Here is a 19316-nt window from a genome sequence, read left to right on the forward strand (position 1 = left end):
CACCAGGTCTTCATACACAGTCTATTCTGGGTTCACAAATGTGGTTTTCTCTTACTTTGCATGAAGATCTCAGAAAACAGAAGTGACCCACTGGTGTCCCTCCCCCTTTTTTGTGTTTTCCAGCTCCACATATTCACCCAACTACCATGCAGTGAAGAGGGAGTCAGAACCAGCACTGGTGGACCCTGCTGGCTTGGAGAATGAAAGGCAGATTTACAAGAGTGTGCTGGAAGGTGGAGATATCCCGTTCCAGGGGCTGAGTGGTCTCAAGCGACCTTCTAGCTCTGCTTCCACAAAAGGTAGGTGGTCAGAGCGCTAACCTCTTCTCCATTCTGCACAGTGTCAAAAGCCAGGTGATACGGGGCAAACTGCTGCAGGGTTTAGAGGCCTATTCAAGCCCGTTGAGGTTTTCTCTGTTCTTCCTCTTTGCCATCCCCAGTTTTCCCTCCTTTTTTTCTCTCAACCCACATTGGCCAGTGTTTTTCATGACCCCTTTATCTGATCCAGGTTCCTCTTCCCAACAGGGACCAGCTCCCTCCATCCAGCACCTCAGCCACACCCCACACCCTCATGTTCTTCCTCGAGGCTGCTCAGGCTGGCCTTGCTATCCATCTGCTCCCACTGCCTTGCCATGCTAGAGCCCTTCCCTGCCTTTTCTGCTCTTTCTGCTGTGGTATCTCAGCAGGCCACACCATCTCTGCTGGCCTGGCTACCCTGGTGTAGCTGGCACCGTTTGCTCCACAGCCTCCTGCCTGCAAGGGGTGTGCAGAGAATGCATGGGACACTGTGAACCAGCAATGCCCTGCAGGCTCTGCGACAGTGAGGCAGCAGAGATGGCTGCATCTCCTCCTCTTTCCTCCCCCCATCGTGGGCTCTCTAGAAGATTAGGACAAGGAAGAGCCTGACTCCCATCAGGGAGTTCTATTGGGGAATGTATCTCTGAGCCAACTTCAACCTAAAAATGGCTTGAGATGGGGAGAGGACTGGGGAAGGAATGTGTTTGTTTTCTGAACTGCTCTCCCTAAAAATAGTACATCACACCAAAAAGGTCTCTCTCTGTCTCCGTCTTCCAGCTGTTTTTCAGCATTACGTCAGGCCTGTAGGCCAGGGAGTCAAACTGGATCTGAAAAAAAAAAATTCTGTTGAAACAGTTATAGTTCCCCAAACTGCAATTGAACCTGAATGGTTATTTTGACATTTGAGTTTGAACTCAAATCAGAAGCAGACCTAAAAACTGCAGTCTAAGCTGAACCCAGACTGGATCTGACTTTAAAAAAAAAATAACGTCCTGATCTGACTCCTTGATTTTTAAAGCAAACATGGCCAACCACATTGTCTGAAGGACACTCAGCTTATTCCTAGTATGGGGAATCTCTAAGCAGGCAGCTCTTAGGCAAGACCAGCTGATAAGGCCTGCTTGTGCTAGCACAGTCAGCCGCCGATTGTCTTCTCCCTCCCAGGAATAAACTGTTTGGCAAGCACTGTGGTGAGACCATAGTAGGTGTGATTACAGGCTTGGTATTAAGCCATTTTTGCAATGTTAGCGCCTCTGCATTCTCGCTGACACCCTCATCCTGCCCAGAGTTCAGCTGCCCTTTTTCATGGTGCCGCAGCTTCCCTGGAAGCTGATGATGCTTAGCACTTTTTAGGAGGGTACCTTCAAAGTGCTCCAGATCTGCTTCTGGCCAAGCCTCTCATTTTAGAGATGTTAGCAGCGCTTCACCTACTCCTGTAAACGCGGCTTGTTGTGCAGTTTCTTCCTGCTTTTCTTTATGTTTTGGAACTTTGTGTCTTTAAAGTGCATTTTATGAAATCCAAGCATGTTCTTTCTCCTTTCTCAATAGCTTTCTAGCACTTAAGCTAACAGGTTGTATTTATTTTATTCTGCATGCTTTCCAGTGGATCGTAAAGGTGGGAATGCTCATATGACTGCACCCTCTTCAGTTAATAGCCGAACCTTTAACGCTAGTCATACCGGTATGTTAGGTCACGCATGTAAACATAAGAAGCCCTTATCAGCTGCAAAAGCCTGCATTACTGAAATCCTCCCTTCTAAATTCAAACCCAAACTAGCAGCTCCAGCTGCTCTTGTGCAGGACAAGAAGGGTATCCTGCTGTCTCATGAGAAAGCTCAAAGCTGCGAAAACCTTCGTAGCTCCATTGCCTTGTTCGATAATAAAAAAGCTTTCATGGTAGACATAGGGGAAAGCATAGAAAACATGTTGATGAAGTCGAAGCAGGAGTATGCCATCAAATCCGGCAGTACCATGAGCCTGCAGGAGTATGGCACCAACTCTAGGAAAGGCTACCTGTTCCCTGCCTCCAGGAAGAGTGGGATGGAGTTTACAATGCTGTATAAAGACATGCACCAGATCAACCGATCCAGGATCCATTTGGGCACAGTCTCCTCCAGCAGCGTGAGGGATATTGCATCTCAGTTTGAGAATGAAGCAAAGGACAGGATGGAGCACAGCCTTAGTCGAGAGGATTCAGAGCAGATCCCCAAACACACCGTTTCCTCCCGTATCAGTGCCTTTGAGCAGCTGATCCAGAGATCCCGATCAATGCCCTCGCTTGACCTTTCCACTGGACAAACCAAATTCACCACTTCTCTCCAGTCTAAAACTTGTCTGAGTTCTGCTTACTCTGCAGAGTTTCTTCTGGATTTGCCAAAAGAACACCAAGAAGAGAAGGATGCTGCCAGCTTGGCAGATAAATCCTCCCGCTCCTGCAGCAACGTGGAGGACACAGCTTCGGATGTCAGTGATGCCATCCCTATGGACACACTTTCAGCTTGCACGGATGAGATAGATCTCCTCTCAAATGCATCCAATGATAGCGGCAGCAGCAGCAGCAACCTCAATGGGCCTCAGAAGCATAAAATCAACAGATGTAAAGGCGCATGCCCAGCTTCCTACACCAGGTTCACTACCATCCGAAGGCATGAGCAGCAGCAGGCCTCCAGGAACCCTGATTCCAAAGGAGATGTCTATGGGGACAGACACATGCTCCCCAGAAACGTCTACCTAATGAGCCCGCTTCCCTTCCGATTGAAAAAGCCCTTCCAACACAAACCCTGCAGGACTCCACCCCCAGACTGCCCGGGAAGCCCGGCAGTGCCCAGCCCTGAGAACCCAGACGACCCCATACAGCTGCAGGGGAGCGTGGGAGACAAGAGTCACCACTCCCAGCACCAACTGTGCTCCAGAAGCAGGCCTCTAGCCCCCAGGCGCCTGTCTTCCTTTGACACTGTGGAGAGGCTTAGCTACTTCCCCACCATGGGATCTAACCAAGATAGCTTCATGGGCCGGGCTGACACTCCTGACTCCTTAAACAATGGGAACCCTGTTCCATATGCTCTCTGTCACAGCCTGGACACAAACAACAACCCGCAAAGTGAACTTGGGACGTACCTAGGAGGTGGCTTTTTGTGTTCTTTACCAGTGTCCCTTCATCTGTGTTCTTGCTTTCCTTTCTCCTGCCCTTTTCTTCCACAACCCTTGCATTTTTGCTCCCCACCTTTGCATCCCCTGACTCTCTCTGTTTTTTCCCCCTAGTGTGTCTAATGTCCTTTGCGTGTCTTGCTGAGCATTTTTGTTCAGGACTTGTTAACAGCTGCACTTCTGAGAAACGATTTCCGCTGCCTTTCTAATCACATCGGGTTCAGTTTGTCTCTCAAGCAACTCCAGGGATGCAAGAATCTCAACATGAGATATTTCTAGTCCTGTATCATTCACACACATGGGAATATAAAACAAACCCAGATTATTTGCTTTAAGGAGCAGTTTCTCAAGGTCTAGTTGTGTGTGTGTGTGTGTGCGTGCGTGTATTAAACTTTTCTCAACAGTAAAATGCCAAATCATGCTTTGATGGCAGCGAATCTTTTCTTCACAAAGTCTTTCTATGTCTTTACTCTTTCCCGTACTGTTATTTTCTCCCTGTTTTTGGATCTTTGTTCACAAGTACAGCCCAAAAGGGAAAAAAATGACAATGGATAAATTATCGACATCTGATTGGCAATTTGGTCAATGGCAATTGAGAATCCTTACTGTCATAATGGAAACAAATTGTTTAAAAATACCTATTTTTTTCCTTTCTGGTTATGCTAGATAAATCCATCTGTATTTTAACTTCCTTATGTTGTTTCGAAGTAGATTCAGAATCACCAAGGCATTTTGCACCAGTTGATTACATGGAAACTCCAGAAGAAATTATCCGCAGACGGCATGACGATAAAGAGGTAATGCCCTCCTTTATGGCCTAATATCAGTTGTAGCAGCTCCACATACAAGAAATGTAGCATTCAGCCTTCTATAAGAACAGCTTGTATGTCCATGGCTATGTATATTGGAAGTTAGAGCAACAAGCTGGAACTAGTATATTTTAATTTTAATACTACCTCTGCCACTGATGTAGTGTATAATGTGTAGTCCAGTTCAGCTTTTGGTTAAAATGAACCTGATAGTTCTTATCAATTGCACAAAATGGTATATGGGGGCTTTAAAGAATGTAAAAAGGTTGGAGATGTATGTGAGATGTGGTACAACACCCCAGTACTCACGGATAAAGATGAAATGGTTATTCTATAAGTGAGTTAAGGTTTTATTGTTTTCCAAGCAAGCCACTTGAGTCAGTATTAATCAGACTGATGAGAACAGTATTTTTCTTGTGGGGATCCTCAGGTTTTAAACAGCAAATGTAAGATATTTTAAGCTACCAGAAAGTGTGAAGTTTCCCTCCCGTGCAAACTAGAATTCTTTATGGTGTCTCAAGTTATTGACGACAGAATGTAGCAGTCCTTTTCAAAATGACTGGGCAACACTGGGACAAGCCGAAATAATAGGGAAGCCACATAGACTTTTCAGCACTGACTGTATTCAAGCTGAGTTAAAGAAGTTGTAAAGTGATTGCTTTCCAGGAAGCTGTTAATTTTCACTGCCTGGGGGGAGGGGAAAAAAAGTTATATTTTTAGTGTTAACTTTCTGAGTTCAAATAATGTTTATGTGTGTTTTGAAATACGGTAAAACCTGCTCTTAATTCCTATATGAAAAATACACTTTGGTTGTCTTCTCCCATGAAACGGTTAGTAATCCCCCCGCTTCCAAAATCCAGCACGAAAACTCGTGTAAGAGAAAACTCTGAATCCACTAAGACCTGTTGGCTTCAAATGAGTTAGCACAGAGCTGAACTCTTCAGCCTACAGTCAGCACCAAAAGGTGGAAGAATCCTTCTGCCCAGGTACTCAAGAATGCGCGTTTCCATTAGTGTGCCAGAGGCTTCAGAAGTTCAAAATAATTCTTTGGGCTTTATTTATTTTATGAAGAGGAGTATTACATGAGCCCAAAGGAAGTATGGGAGAACCTGATACCTGAGGGTGGTTAAGCACTCTCCCAAGCTCCTTGCAAAGCTCAGGGGAGTTTGGTGCCTCGGAGCTTACCTGTGGGGCTGATTCAGGTCTCTTGGAAGTCAATGAGAGAAACTCCTTGTTGGTTGAAGGAGGTTTGGATCAGCCCTCTGCATTATCAACAATCTTCTTAGAAGCTCCCAGGACCTGGCCAAAACTTAGAAAAACTCCTCGTTGACTTCCATCGGCTTTGGATCAGATCCTCTGTATGAGCTGGATTTCAGTTATGCCATAATGGTGATATACTTTCTGTGCTTGCAAAACGAAAGGGTATTGTGTAGTTAGTAGAATCAGTATTTTATGTTGAACTGTAAAATCCCAGCTATTTGCTGGGACCTCAGAAATTTTATTTAAGTCACATTTATGGCAGCTTTTGAATGCCTTTAACTAGATGATTTACTGCCCATTTTATGCAATTTTATGGCAGAAACTTTTAGAGGACCAGAGACGGCTTAAACGTGAGCAAGAAGAAGCTGATATTGCAGCTAGAAGGCACACAGGGGTTATTCCAACGCACCATCAGTTTATCACTAATGAGCGATTTGGGGACCTCCTAAATGTAGACGATACAGCAAAGAGGAAATCTGGGTCAGAGGTCTGTTTTAGTTACCTCAGTCTGCTGCTTGACCCAAAGCAATATTTGCCTCTCACAATGTTGTGCTTTAAGCCGACATTACCTCTTCAGAGAATGTCGTTTGTTTGTTTTTTTTTTTCCCACCTTCCCCTTTCCCATTCTGGCTTCATTTAGATCTGCTTTGACTCTTGTGCCTGGTAACTTAATTGATACCTCTATACCAAGCTGCATATGTTAAAGCATGCCTGCTGAGGATTGCTGGTGCACACCTGTGATGCATGCCTTTAAATATCAGCTACTTTTAGTGAATAAAAGGCATTCTACATCTTTTGCATCATATTGCTACATTGTCTTCTTGTCTGTGCCTTACGCTTAGAAACTTCATGTCTTGTTGATCCTGGCCATGTGACTGTCTCATAGTTTTTTTTTAGAAATGGATTGTTTCTTCTCCTCTTGAAAGATGCTTAATGTCCTTTAGAAACAATTGGAAAAAGTCTCGGCATGTTTCACTGTGTACGACCTGGTCGGTCTTTCTGAAAGAGACAAAGGAGGAGGTAGACGGTTTTCCGATGCACTTCAAGGCACTTCTCTTGAGAGCTGGATGCTAGTCCAGGTGTCCTGGCCAAATGCTTTTTCCTGCCTTAGGGATTGCTGCTGGGGCTCTGGACAGCAGCTCTGTTTCCCCAGAGGTGCTGCACTGTGGCAGTAGGTGAGGTGGTCACCATGTGGATGGAGTACACTTGTCTGCCTTTTATGCAGTTTAAAATGGTCTGGTGCCACATGAATATGACTACTTCTTATCTTATGCTCTATTACCAAAATGACTTTAAAATTGTCTGAATATTTTGTGACCATTAGAAAATCAGCCAAGTAAATCAAGCTTTAAGGCTTGCTGTCAACGTCCTCTTTGGCTTTATAGCCACTGAAGACTTTTTTTTAGACACATGCTTAATTTATTCATATTTCCTCCTCACCTTTGTCTCTTTCCTGCCAATTTATACAGAGTACATGGGTCACATTGCAGGATTCAGCAGGGCCAGGTAATAATCAATAAAAGCCACATCAAATAAAATCCTACTGTTTTTTTCCCAGCTAGTAAATTTTGCTTTTCCATTCACATGTCAAGGGAAATTTGGTCCCGGAGCCCCAGTAACTGTAGTTACTGGAGCAGCTTTCATTCAACAGGGTTTGTCACACTTAAAAGTTTACTGCTGTTAAATCCATTTTCTGTAGAGCTCTTAATTACTGTTATACCAGAAGTTGGCACTTTTTGCCGTGGTGGGAGAGACCCATCCAGCATATTTGGACTGTAGTACCAGTTGCACACAAGCTTGTAGCAGAATACCTGCATTCAATTTCTTCCCCAGACTAACGTTAGCTATAGAAGAGTTTGGGTGCTTTTCCTCAGAAGAGGGTTGAAAACCTAATTATTATTTTAATGTGTTGATTTTTTTGATCTCTAGATGAGACCTGCTAGAGCCAAGTTTGACTTTAAAGCACAGACGCTAAAGTGAGTACAGCTTGTTACTACTGCCTTGAGTGTTCTTCCTCTGCTTTTTCCCCTAGGATGGAGCATTTATGAAGTGTCGTGCAATTGGATTCATGTTTTGGGAGTGTCTTTCCAGCAGCTCAAAGCAAAGGTGTCCATAGTAAGGCAGGGAAAAGTAATATGAATCTTGCAGGTTGTAGCCTCTAAAGGCATTTAGGAAAATGCCTTCTTTCTCAGTGCATCTGTATCCCATGTGATTTTTAGGGCAAACCTGCATTCTTTACTGGAACAAGTGAGTGTTCTGCTCTGAGGGTGGGTGGAGCCATGGGGGAGCACTCTGGCTGATGTTCCTTCTCGCACCTTGTAGGCAGAACAGCTGGGTGAGACCTTTCAGCAGCAGCTCTGTCACTGCCCTTGTGCTGGAGACGCAAGGGATTCCCCTGCATGACATCCCTGGTTGTGCTCCGATTTAGGAGCTGGAAGTACCGTGTTAGTCAGTAGCTCACTGTGTCAATCTGCCGTACAGATGGTCAGAAGAACATAGATACACAGAACAGCAGCATCCTTTTCACTGTGCTAAGCATAGCCCAAAGTCAGCAAGGGACTTAGATGCCTAGCTTTAAGCAGGTAGGTGGGCCCTTGACTCAGGATTTTCCTGATGCAGGACCTATAAGGGTACAGAGTGGTCACTGCTCCCCTGGCATCTGTAGATACACCAGTGGATGTTTCTGGTGGCATTGTGCCCTGTTGTGGTCCGTCAGGTGAATCACACAGCACTACTCGTTCTTTTTGGGGAACACTGCTGTGAAGAGGCAGCCTGGAAGGCCTTTCCCTCTGCATGAGCCTGGAGAAGCTCTCATTTTAACATTGCTAGGGAGGGAAGAAAGAAGAACAGAATTCAGTGAAGGACCTGCTGTTTTTCTTCTCAGGTGCTAATGTCCTGGGAATATTTTGTTACATGTTCTATAGGTGATGATTTGTAATGATTTATGCAGCATCTCCCCAGCACCTGTAACAAAAGTGGGGCAGATGTAAGGTGCAACTGTTGTGTCCCTTGAGCAGAAGATAACAGGGTGCCAGACAAAAGTAAAAGAGAGCTTGTGAAAATCGTGTTAGGGAAAGCTGGTTTGGTTGTTTTCCTGTGGGGACCCAAGTAGTAGGTTTATGAGCCTAGCGCAAGCTACCCACAGTGGGAGTTCCTCAAGCTGCAGGCATTCATAATTTTAGCACCGAAGACTGTAGATTGAAATCCCAATTGTTAGCCCAGGTGAGGCTGACCAGAAGTGTAACCGTTGCAGGATCAACATTGGCATGTGAGGGGGTTCATCTAATCAGCAAACTAGCTTCCATTAAAATCATGTGTGTCTTTGGAAGGCACTTGTGGCATGACCTGTTTCAAAACAGGAATTGAGCACTGCTCACCATATCCAACATGGAAAGCAGCCAGTGGCATCTTTTGCTTGAGCTTGACCCCATTGCTGCTGGAGGGTGTGTGGTTAGTAGGGCCCTCATAGGCCGGCTTTTTTGACGGGATGCCCAAAGAGCAAGAGTCCCTGCACATCACGATATGAGCAGGGTAATTCTCAACACGTGGCTGTCACTTTGGGCAGAGCATGATTTGTATCAACAGGGCTGATGCAGACCTTGGTACCTAGGGATTGCTGGACAGAAAAAGAACACGTCTGTTCTCCAGTGAAGTTCTGATGGAGTGCTTGTGTTGTTAACAGGGAACTTCCTCTGCAAAAAGGAGATATTGTTTACATTTACAAGCAGATTGACCAGAACTGGTATGAAGGTGAACACCATGGCAGAGTTGGCATCTTCCCACGATCATACATAGAGGTAGCTGCTTTCCTTGCAGGTGTTCTCTTTGCCCACTCCTTTTCTGCCAGTGACCAGTTTATGGGCTTTTTGTATGTGACTCATTTGATTCTGTTTGTTCATTCTAGCTCCTCCCACCAGCTGAGAAAGCTCAGCCCAAAAAGCCATCACCGTTGCAAGTATTGGAATATGGAGATGCTGTTGCTAAGTTCAACTTTAATGGGGATACCCAAGTGGAAATGTCCTTCAGAAAGGTAGGGCTTTTGTTGTGCTGATGAATTGGATCCAGACAAATGCTGAAGTTTTTTAACACTAGTAACTTAAAATTTCCAAATGAAAGCTCCAATAAGATGAACTCCATATTCAGGAAGGATTCCTTCTCATCACCCATGTTTTTACTCCATAGTCGTTATGTAGTGCATTGCAGTGAGAGTGTTGCAGGTAGGCTGAATCAAGAAGTGCCAATTGCTTCCTTAGGGCTAGCTGAGAAGATACTTTGAGCACAAGTGCTGGAAGCCTGGCTCTGCAAGGCAAATTAGATATTCGGTGATGTGTCTCCAGTCTGATCGTCTCCAGTGGAGATGCACAGTCACATGAGAACAGTGATATAGAAAAGAAGGAAACTGGGTTCGCCTTCCTTTGTACTACAAGCCAAATCATTGAGCACAGGCAAGTGAGATTCTGTGGTATTGAAGTGACTGGCTAGACCTGACTGCAGAGTGAAGGGATAGGAACAGGTTGTGTAATGGCTGTTCAGAGCAAAGTCAGCCATATTTAGATTAAGTAGCAGCGTTTCTCCATCTCAACCAGCTTTCTGTTTTGATGCTTAGATTAGATCTTGTCTGTCTTCTCTTTTAATTATATATGAAGGTGGAGCTTGCAGTTTATATTAAGGATCTGGAAGTCACTTCATTTGTCAGCAAAACAGGAGAGAGCATAGCGAGACCTAGTTTAAACTGCAGACCTGTGCATACTCCCTGTACACCTCATACCCCTTGAGAGTCTCCTGGTCAGCCTGAAACTGCTGGTTTCCATTTTTTTAACTGACTTTAGCAAGTAGGGTCTTGAAAACGTGGGCATAACTGAGTGAGCATAACTGAGTCTGCAGACAGCCCAAGTCAGCACTAGAAGATCTGCATTTCCTCCTCTGAACTGAAAAATATCATTCCCACCTGGAGGTTAGGGTCAAGACCACATAACTGGGAAATAGGGGAGGCTGAGAGCAACTGATTGTTTTAAGTCAGCTGCAGCGAGATTAAAAATGTAATCTGCTTTGGAATGATGCAATATGTTAAAGTCAGGACTACATTACTATTCCTTCCCATAGGGTGAAAGGATCACGTTGATTCGACGAGTGGATGAGAATTGGTATGAAGGAAAAATATCTGGCACCAGTCGCCAAGGCATCTTCCCTGTCACTTACGTGGAGGTGCTCAAACGGCCAGTGGTCAAGAATGCCATCGATTATCCTGACCCACCAATGTCCCTCTCCCCTAACCGCAGCATGACAGCTTCACCACAGGTATTTGGACTAGAGGCAGCCAGTTGCAGCACCTTGCAGAACAGAGGGATGTTGCCGTTGCTGTGCAAGAAGCAATAGCTGAAATAAGCTGTAGCTAAGACTAGTGTTTTGCGCAGTAAAAGCCATGCGCTCCCTGCAGTATGCTGCAACTGCAGGAAAAGGTGATGTTTCATTTACCAGAAAGGTTAATGAACCAGAAAGGTCATTTGGGGATTTGGAGACTCAGCTTTTCATCTCTGATCTGTAGCTTGAATTCAGGCCAGGTTGAAAGGGCTACAGTTCACAGCCATCTGAATAAATTTCACTGCCAGAGATGGAATGAATTGGTGATCGAGCTCCTCCTGAGTGCGTGTTTACACTTTACAGACCTCCACTGCGATGAGTGAATTTTTTTATTATAACACATTATAGCGTCACAGGCTGTCACAGTCTGTAGGAGTCATTATGTTGATCCTGGTCAGCTTGAATCGAGCTGTATAGTTACTCCTAAATGTTCCAGCTCACGACCAAGGTTTTGGGAGACAGGGTCAGGAGAGCAGCTTGTACTATTTGAAATTGGTGCTAAATGAACTCAGGTTTTGAGAGCAGTCTGGGATCTTCCATGAATATTAGATTCACTATAAATCATACTGCAGTTCAAACCAGAAATCAAAATGGCAGCAGATAATTGTATGGGGATCCCAGAATGTTTGCCATGGAAAATGTATCAGGGAGGCAGTGAGTCTCTAAATCCCTTTGTTTTGCTCTCATCCTGCAAATACTCATGCTTGAAGGTTGGCATACATGTCTGGGTCGCGGCCATGAGGTTCTGGCGCATCCCCTTCTCACCCACGGGATCAAAGCAAGGTCATTCTGAGGTCAAGACTGCAAGGAACAAAAGTGGAGAATTGGGATCGGGAGGAAGGGATATACGGTACAGGACTGATGGGAAGGGCTGCCATGGCTCATGCCTGGTGTCTGTCTGGGTCTTCCCTAAAAGGAGTGTTTTTATTCTTAGCCACTGTGTAAAGAGGAAAGACTTGTTGCTTGTTTGGGGTTCCCTGTCAAAGTGGATCTCAGCTGAGCTTTTCTCTTTGAGCTTGGCAGTCTCTCCATAGCTGTGGCCGGCCTGCCACCAGCTCTCTGCAAGCTTCTCCATTTGATGGAAGGGATTGTATCCACCCTTTTTTGGTTTCCTTTGCTATTCTTTTGATTCCTCCCCTAGTAAATCAATTCTCTCCCTTACTTTTTTGCCTAACTTGGCAGAGCACTGAGAAATGCTCTGATCAGTGCAAATGTAGCTCATCTCACTGATGTCGGTGGTGGTAATAGCTAAGGGCAGAACTCGATTGTGTGTTCTGCCTTTATAAACATAGGACCTACTTTAATCACCTAAAGACCAAATAGCCACAGCTAGCTTTTTTGATCCCTTTCTCCTCCACAGCTTCAGCATTGCAAGCTTCCTGAGGAGCAGGCATTGCTCATGCTAGAGTTGGATAAAGTCAAAATTCATTGCAGCAGTGAATTCTAACTGGGTCCACAGTGTGAGTTGTTGGGGCCCCAGCTATTACTGCCAGGCCAGTCAAATGCTGCATGCTGCCATCATGGATGGTGGCTTCAACTGATCCCTGAGGGACTTAGGGCATGTGGTATGAAGTCTGAGGTCTTCCACAAGATGTTTTGTGTCTGGGATCCTGGCAAAGGCTGGAGAGAAGGGTATTAGCAGCACAGATACAGACTGGACTCTGTGGTTGGAGTAGCTGTGGACAGCACGTTCTCCAACACGGTGCACCTGTGCGTGGAAAACTTATGCGCCATGCTTGGTCACAGATCTGCTCCTCTCCACACTCACTCTCTCCTTTTACTTTTGCTCGGTCGTTTTGTATTTTCCTTTATTATTTTTTTGTTCATTTCTTTCTTTTTCTCTCCTGCTTTTGTCTCCTTCAAGTCTCCCAGCTCTGAGCTGCTCCATACACCAACTCCTCCGCCTTTGCCTTTCGCACGCCGCGCCTTATCTCCAGAGGTGCAGGCGGTCACATCTGAGTGGATTGCTCTGACCGTGGGAGTGTCTCCTAGCACCACTCCTGCCATAACTCCTCCATTGCCTCCTCCGCCTGAAGCCTCCCTCTCTCACACTGACTATCTCTCGCCTTCTGCTGCAGCCAGCCCTTCCCCCACAGTCAGCCTCCACCACTCTCATCTCTCTGGCTCCTCGACTCCCAGGTCCATTAAATCCCCATTGCCCTCTTACTCATCCAGACCTCAGTACTCCGCTTGCAGTTTCTATCAGGTCACTCCGCAAAGCGAAGAAAAGTTTGTTGGCTCCCCTTCTCCCAGCGTGAGCTACTCTAACTCCCCTCGCTGGGCAGTGGAGAGCCCCGAAAGCGTCCTCGCAGAGCAGTGTGACACCACTGGCAGCCAAGCCTGGCTCCAAAAGACTAGAGAGGGCAGCAGCAACCCCGAGCAGGGTGCTCATGCTGTTCCCAAGATCTCTGTCGAGCCCTGCCTGAAACCATCCCAACTAGACATGCGTGTGAGCCCAGAAAAGAGACCTGTGAGTTCCTCTGAGGACAACCAGTTGTGTCAGGAGCTAATGGCTATTGTGCAGGGTGGTAAAACAGAGAAAAGAGGCGTGAGGAAAGGTGATCTGGGAAAGTTTCAAAGCGGGGAAAAGAAGGTACTTCTCCTGCATGTGTGTGTGCTGCTCTGAATTCCTGATTTTAACTGGTGTGTTGAGGTTTGTGCTGCTCTGCTGGCCAGGCAGAGCCAGTGGCTGCCACATGTCATTTTGATGATCCTAAGACCCTCTTCCAGGGGTCACCCGTGGCATTCACTGGATAGCAGATCAAAAAGTTTTAGAAGAGGGCTCAGAAGCAGTGTAGTGAAAATTATTTTAGAATAGATAATAACACAGGACTGACTTAATTGGTCACGTCTAATGAGGTGATTGTCCCAGATAGTGGCTGTTACCAGATGTGTCAGATAAAAGTATCACACAGGCCTCATGCCCATATACCTCACTGTGTAGAATACAGGCAATTCCTTGCTATTCAGAGATTTTCCAGTGTGCAATGGATCATCTTTGGTGATAGAATTTATTTGTTCCTCCTAAAGCCAAGGACTGAAAAGCCTTGTAAATGTCAGCCTGGCTCCTAGAATTGCAAAAGCTGTCCCCTGTTGATCCTGGAGCCTGTGGTTTTAGTGAACCTTAGTCTGGGATGTGCGTGACTAAGTCAGGGAGGCTTGATTGTTATCTATGCATTGAGTGGAATTTGTTACCTTTCCATTTCCAAAATGATGTGAAAGGGTCTAGCCACAAATGAGAATTAGGCCTAGTGATATTTTTCCCCAAGAGCTTCTAGTTATATGTAGCTGTATGTTACAAGGAGAAGGAACATAGGGCAACCTTCCAATAGCTTCTACAACATATCTTCTGCCCCCAGTCTTGGTATAGGAGATCTGCCTTACTTCGCAGCTCTTAGTTGACTTGGGGTCCATTGTGGGCTACAGCTAGCCAAAATACATTACAGCACCCCCATGCTACCTTGTGTAAGAGTGGAAGTTTGGAGAGCTCAAAATCATAGCATGATAAATACTGTCTTGGATGCACTGCGATAGCCTCCATGACATACCCTATCTAGCCAACGGTAAATAATGAGGAATTAGGGTTTCTAAGATGTCACATTTCACACTGGGAAATCTTATGGCAAATTGTTTGATTTCTGCTTGAATCATAACCAGAAGTGTATTGAAAGCTGTATAAAGAGTGTGCTGTTTACAATCTGGATATATTTTTAGTAGCATTTTTTACAGGCATAACCTGCATGTTTAAAACAGAATGAGGTGGTCAGCTCAGACAAACCAACTGGAAACTGCACTTGCCCTTGCATGGAGTTACGTTTGCTGTGTGTGCATCAAATTTACTGGATAGTAGATGCTCTTATCACTAGCAGTGATTGTGATAAGAGAGTGTGTGCCAAGCTGACCAACTTTTCTTTTCTTCAAAAGACTGCAGACTCAAAAGCATTCTCTTCATCTGCTCCTCTCTCTTCCTCTGCCCTCTCTTCCTCTACTGTCACAACACAGCCACCTCCCAGACTTACACGCAGAGTCAATAAGCCACAGGTAATCATCTTTGCTGATTAATCTTCCATTACTTAGAATTGACTCCATGTCACGCCATTGTTTTGTCATACGCTTGTTTAGCCATTCCTTGATTCCACAGGTGAGATATTTCTCCTGTCATTTCATTCAGAATTTTTATTTTTTTAAAAAATCATTTAAAATGACTTCCAGGCTATGCAGAAGGGCAGGTATGGGCAAAATCTTCAGCTGATATAAATCCACATAGCTCAAGTCTGGGTTTCTGCCGTTTTGTACCAGCTGAGGATCTGATTTTCTGTTCCGCCAAAGGATTAACCCAGGGCTTATTTAGTTCTGACCTTGAGTTCCTACAGCTCGATTGCATTATAAGGCAGTATCGGTGGTCTTGTTAGCGGGAACGATGTAGCGTGAGATACTTTGGTTCAGGTTTTGTTTAACCACCTGAGATCAGGATTCAGGGTTTGAGTGTCTCAGAGCTGGGGATAAGGCATACACAACTTGGTATCCACAATATCAGGGACCTGTTCCAGCCTTCTCAGGTAGGATTCACAGGTTCTCAGCTCTATTGGTGGGAGCTACAAACGTCTTTAAAGAGGAATGCGGTAGGGTCTGTGCAGCATAACCGACTCGGCCTCAGCACACTGTGTGGCTGGGATGTCCGGGGTCCTGGAATGAACAGTGCTCACAGCTGCTGGTGTCTCGTCAGTCCTTCCAGGCAGCTTCCACAAGATGGCAACATTTGAAACAGAAAGCTCACAATTAGCAAAAACAGGACTGAGTTTGTAGCGATGGGTATTGGGGGAGCAATCTTTGCCTTGATCAGTGAACCAGGCAGGCTGCTCATGCAGGATGAGTGTGGGAAGTAGTTGCCAATGTTACTTATTTTCTTGATCAGTTTATGAGAGCGAGATACAGCTTTAACCCTGAAATTTTCCTGTTACCTTTACTCACCTCGTTTCCCTCCGATCGTGAGCTTGCACGACTTTTTACTGAGCAACCACCTCCTGCTTCCCTTTCAGTTTCAATATCTGAGTCCAATAGGCTACGTATTCTGCTTCATGTTAAAAAGCCACAAAAGTTTTCTGTGTTGGCCTTTCTTGTGGCCTCTGATCTGCTTGGTCCTGCTGGTGCTTGCACTGGGTGTACGCGATTCAAAAGAGCAGGAGCAAAGAGTCACATTTAGGGAAAGATGTTTCTCCTGAGTGCTGACTAGCACACAGTTCTATTTTGGGTGTTGCACCTGGTTGTAATAGGACCCTGTGGCCTTTCTTTGGAGTCGAAGTCAAGCCAAAATTTATATTTTATATGCCTTGACAATCAGAGCTGACAATTGTCAGTGTCAAGTTAAAACTGTGTGTGACATTATCAGTAGTCTTGACCTCCTTTCCAGCTCTGGGTCTACAGTTGTTTAGGGAGCAGGAGTGGTATTTATATGTGCAAATGACTTCTCTTTATCTGCGTGACCCATACAGAGGCTGATGGCTTCAGCAGAACTGCAGGTAATACCCTGGAGGCCTTTTCAAAAATCTGTCAGCTTTTCATTGATTTAAATCAAATGAGAAAAGCACTCAGTAAACATGGAAATGAGACATTACATTTGGTTTTTGTTTCCATTACTGTCCATCCCTGGTGTTTGAGGTATTTTACCATTTTGAATTTTAGTTTTCTTTCTCATTATAGAGAACCTCCCCAGTTATGAAATTCTGACCCAGGGTTTTTTGCAGGTTTAAGACCCCTTTGGGGGGGGTCTGGCGTAAGGACTGTGTTCTTGCCTGTTCCGTTAAGTAATAATATAAAGTGCAATGGTTCTTTTAGCTATTCTGAAGTTACTCCCTTTTGTTTAGTTTCACAGTCCAAACTAAAAGGAAAAAAGAACAACCCCACAGCACGTGTAAGATATTTCAAGTATCACTTACAGATAATTTGTTTCAATATTCCAGTAAAACATGATGTTAAGCAGTAATGTAATCTATCAAATTATTTCAGGGGACCCTCCGAAATTTTCTGGTTTAATTCCTGTTTTACTCCGAGGTCCTCTTAGTGTGACAGTCAGCAGTGGTGCTAGCGAGTGTGTGAGCAGTGCAGCAGCTTCGGCCTCGGGGCCAGACTGCAGCGGGCTTGTGGGGTGGGGAAGGCAGGAGTGGCTGGACGAGCGTCCCTGCATCGCCCAGCAGTGTGAGGGATGTCGGTGGGGGGCTGTCTGCTCCTTTCCACTTCTGCAAAACCCCTCGGGCAGAGTGGTGAGTAATATCACCCGCTTTGTGCTGGTAGAGAGGAGAGCCTATGAGGAGGATGCTCAGACCCCATGTTCCCCAGCCCAGCCCAGCTATGCTTACTTAGCACAGCAGTGCTTCTGCCCAGCGTGTTTATTGTCCAAGCCAGAGCTGCACAGCCTGCAGCGGGTGTTGGTACCGGCTCCCCATGGGAGATGCATTTTTCTGCTGTAGACACAGCCTTCAGCTTCTGATCCAGGGGCCAGGGAGCCTTTCTATTGACTTTGACAGCCTTTAGGTCAGGCTGCTCCTCACTGCAGCCTTTTCAGTGTCCTTTGTGAGAGCTCTTTGGCCAGCTTTCTCCTCGCTTTCACCAGAGCTGGGGCTTGGGGCTTTGTGTGTGCGGAGGTTTTCCTTTTTCCTTTTGGCTGGGCTGGGGAGTCCTCCCTGCTCATGGTTCTCCATTCACGTGTGGGAGCATCACTGCTGATGTGTGTCCTTCTCTGAGGGGATACCAATTTGTCTGTCTGTCTTGTCTGTCTCTCGGTCTGTTCTGCTTAGCTTTCTCTTTGCTTATGTAGTCCTTTAACTCCCACCAGAGAGGGATGGAAGAAGACACGTAAACAAGAGCTGTAATGGATAGACACACTGATGACACTTGACTTCGCTAGGAGCCGGGAGAGCACTATTGAGTAGCCCCAGCATCTTTCTTCCTAACAGTTAAAACGCGCCTCAGGGCTTTTCTAGGCTCTTAATGTAGAACCTTTTTCTGGTATTCTTACAAACCTGTGGTGCTCTTTAAATCCATCCTCAAACTCCATATGAGGTGGAAACAGTGGCCAGCTGTGCTTCAGGACTGGCTGTACTGCATATTTGTATAGTCTGTAGACATGGAGACATAGACACTTAAGCACCTGCTTAAGTTTATTCACTTATTCTTAACAAAGCACGTACCGTGACTGAGGGGGTAGGAGTTGAGTTGTCCTCACGGGTTGTGAATACTTGGTCACTTCTAGGGCCCTCAGTTTACCTCCAGCAGCAGCAGGGCTGGCTTAGTGTTTTGAGGGAACTTCTGTGGTTTATACTTTGGAGCTGTGCCCCACACTCGCTGATTCCTCGGCCACCTGCGGCACATGGAGCCACCGCTGTAGGTAGTACATGGGCTTTCTGAACCCATGTTTGAAGAGCATTTGGACCTATAACACTTTTTTTTTTTTTTGTTGTTCTCTTCTCTCCCTGCAATAATAGAGTGGGTTTTTTTTAAAAAAAAAAAAAGCCATCTAGGCCATGCTATCAAGGTCACTTGTCTGAAGCAGTGGGGTGGTACATTTACAGCCTAAAATTATAGTGTCTGATCTGGTCAGTTTTTCGTCCTGTTTGGCTAATGCTGCGTAGTTGCTGATTTCGGGGTGTTCCATCACCTCACTGCAGGGCTCAGCTGTAGCCCTGGGAGTTAGTGCGGAGACACCCACTGCTTTGGTAGGAGCTGCCTGGATCTCTGGAGCAGAGGCCGGAAGGGATCCACTTAGTCGTGTGTCTTGTCAGGAGCTGGGGGCTGCTGGGAGGGCAGGGGACTGCTTGGCCTCTGCCTCTGCCCAGCTGCTTCATAGAAGTCCCTGTGAGGATCCTGCCAGGAAGGGGAACGTGGCCAAGTTTCTGATGCTGGTTGGCTGCACCTCCTGGTATTACACATACAAGCCTGCACCATGGAGCATTCAGAGGTAGCGTCAATTTTTTTAGCTTTCAAATAACTAATGTAATTCATAGTTATTAATGCTTTTTGGAGGAAAAGCCGGTCAGGGAGGTCACAAGTAATCAATGAGAAATGGACCACACGGTCTTAGGAGCTCATGGAGCAATTTCAGCAGTCAATTTATTAGTATGGAGCAGAGAAGCACTTTCTTGAATTAAAAATATCATTCTTACAGCTGCCTCTCACCTCAGCCTGGAAATTGGTTTTCCCAGCTACTTGACCACCTGAGTCAGCTCTGATCTCATCAGATTTGATGCGCTATATCCAGTTGGTCTGCACAATATTAATTTTAAATTTCTAATTATTCCATTTGCCTTTCAGGGCTGATAATAGACAGGCAGGAATGACTTCCAGAAATCCTGTGACGATTTCAGGCTCCACAGTAAATGCTTTGAATGAGAATTCCACTGCCATTAGCCCATCCAACTTACATTTAATTTTCTCTCTGTAGAAATAC

General features: G+C 45.5%; 1 protein-coding gene across 46 annotated transcripts in view; it reads left to right on the top strand.

The window, feature by feature from the left end:
* The window catches only part of SORBS1 (sorbin and SH3 domain containing 1), a 176084-nt gene that overhangs the window by 150047 nt on the left and 6721 nt on the right, over positions 1-19316 (top strand). For 21 of the 46 annotated variants that reach the window (XM_076338541.1, XM_076338542.1, XM_076338543.1 and 18 more), the window contains 10 exons: positions 124-299; positions 1900-3420; positions 4155-4240; positions 5832-5999; positions 7442-7488; positions 9195-9309; positions 9417-9542; positions 10616-10810; positions 12738-13466; positions 14798-14914. In XM_076338541.1, the coding sequence (XP_076194656.1) occupies positions 124-299; positions 1900-3420; positions 4155-4240; positions 5832-5999; positions 7442-7488; positions 9195-9309; positions 9417-9542; positions 10616-10810; positions 12738-13466; positions 14798-14914 (3280 nt within the window). The remainder of the gene's footprint in view (positions 1-123; positions 300-1899; positions 3421-4154; positions 4241-5831; positions 6000-7441; positions 7489-9194; positions 9310-9416; positions 9543-10615; positions 10811-12737; positions 13467-14797; positions 14915-19316) is intronic. The other 25 variants (XM_076338563.1, XM_076338564.1, XM_076338567.1 and 22 more) reach the window with 6 other exon arrangements.

The sequence above is a fragment of the Aptenodytes patagonicus genome, chromosome 5, assembly GCF_965638725.1.
Source record: "Aptenodytes patagonicus chromosome 5, bAptPat1.pri.cur, whole genome shotgun sequence".
Classification (NCBI taxonomy): domain Eukaryota; kingdom Metazoa; phylum Chordata; class Aves; order Sphenisciformes; family Spheniscidae; genus Aptenodytes; species Aptenodytes patagonicus.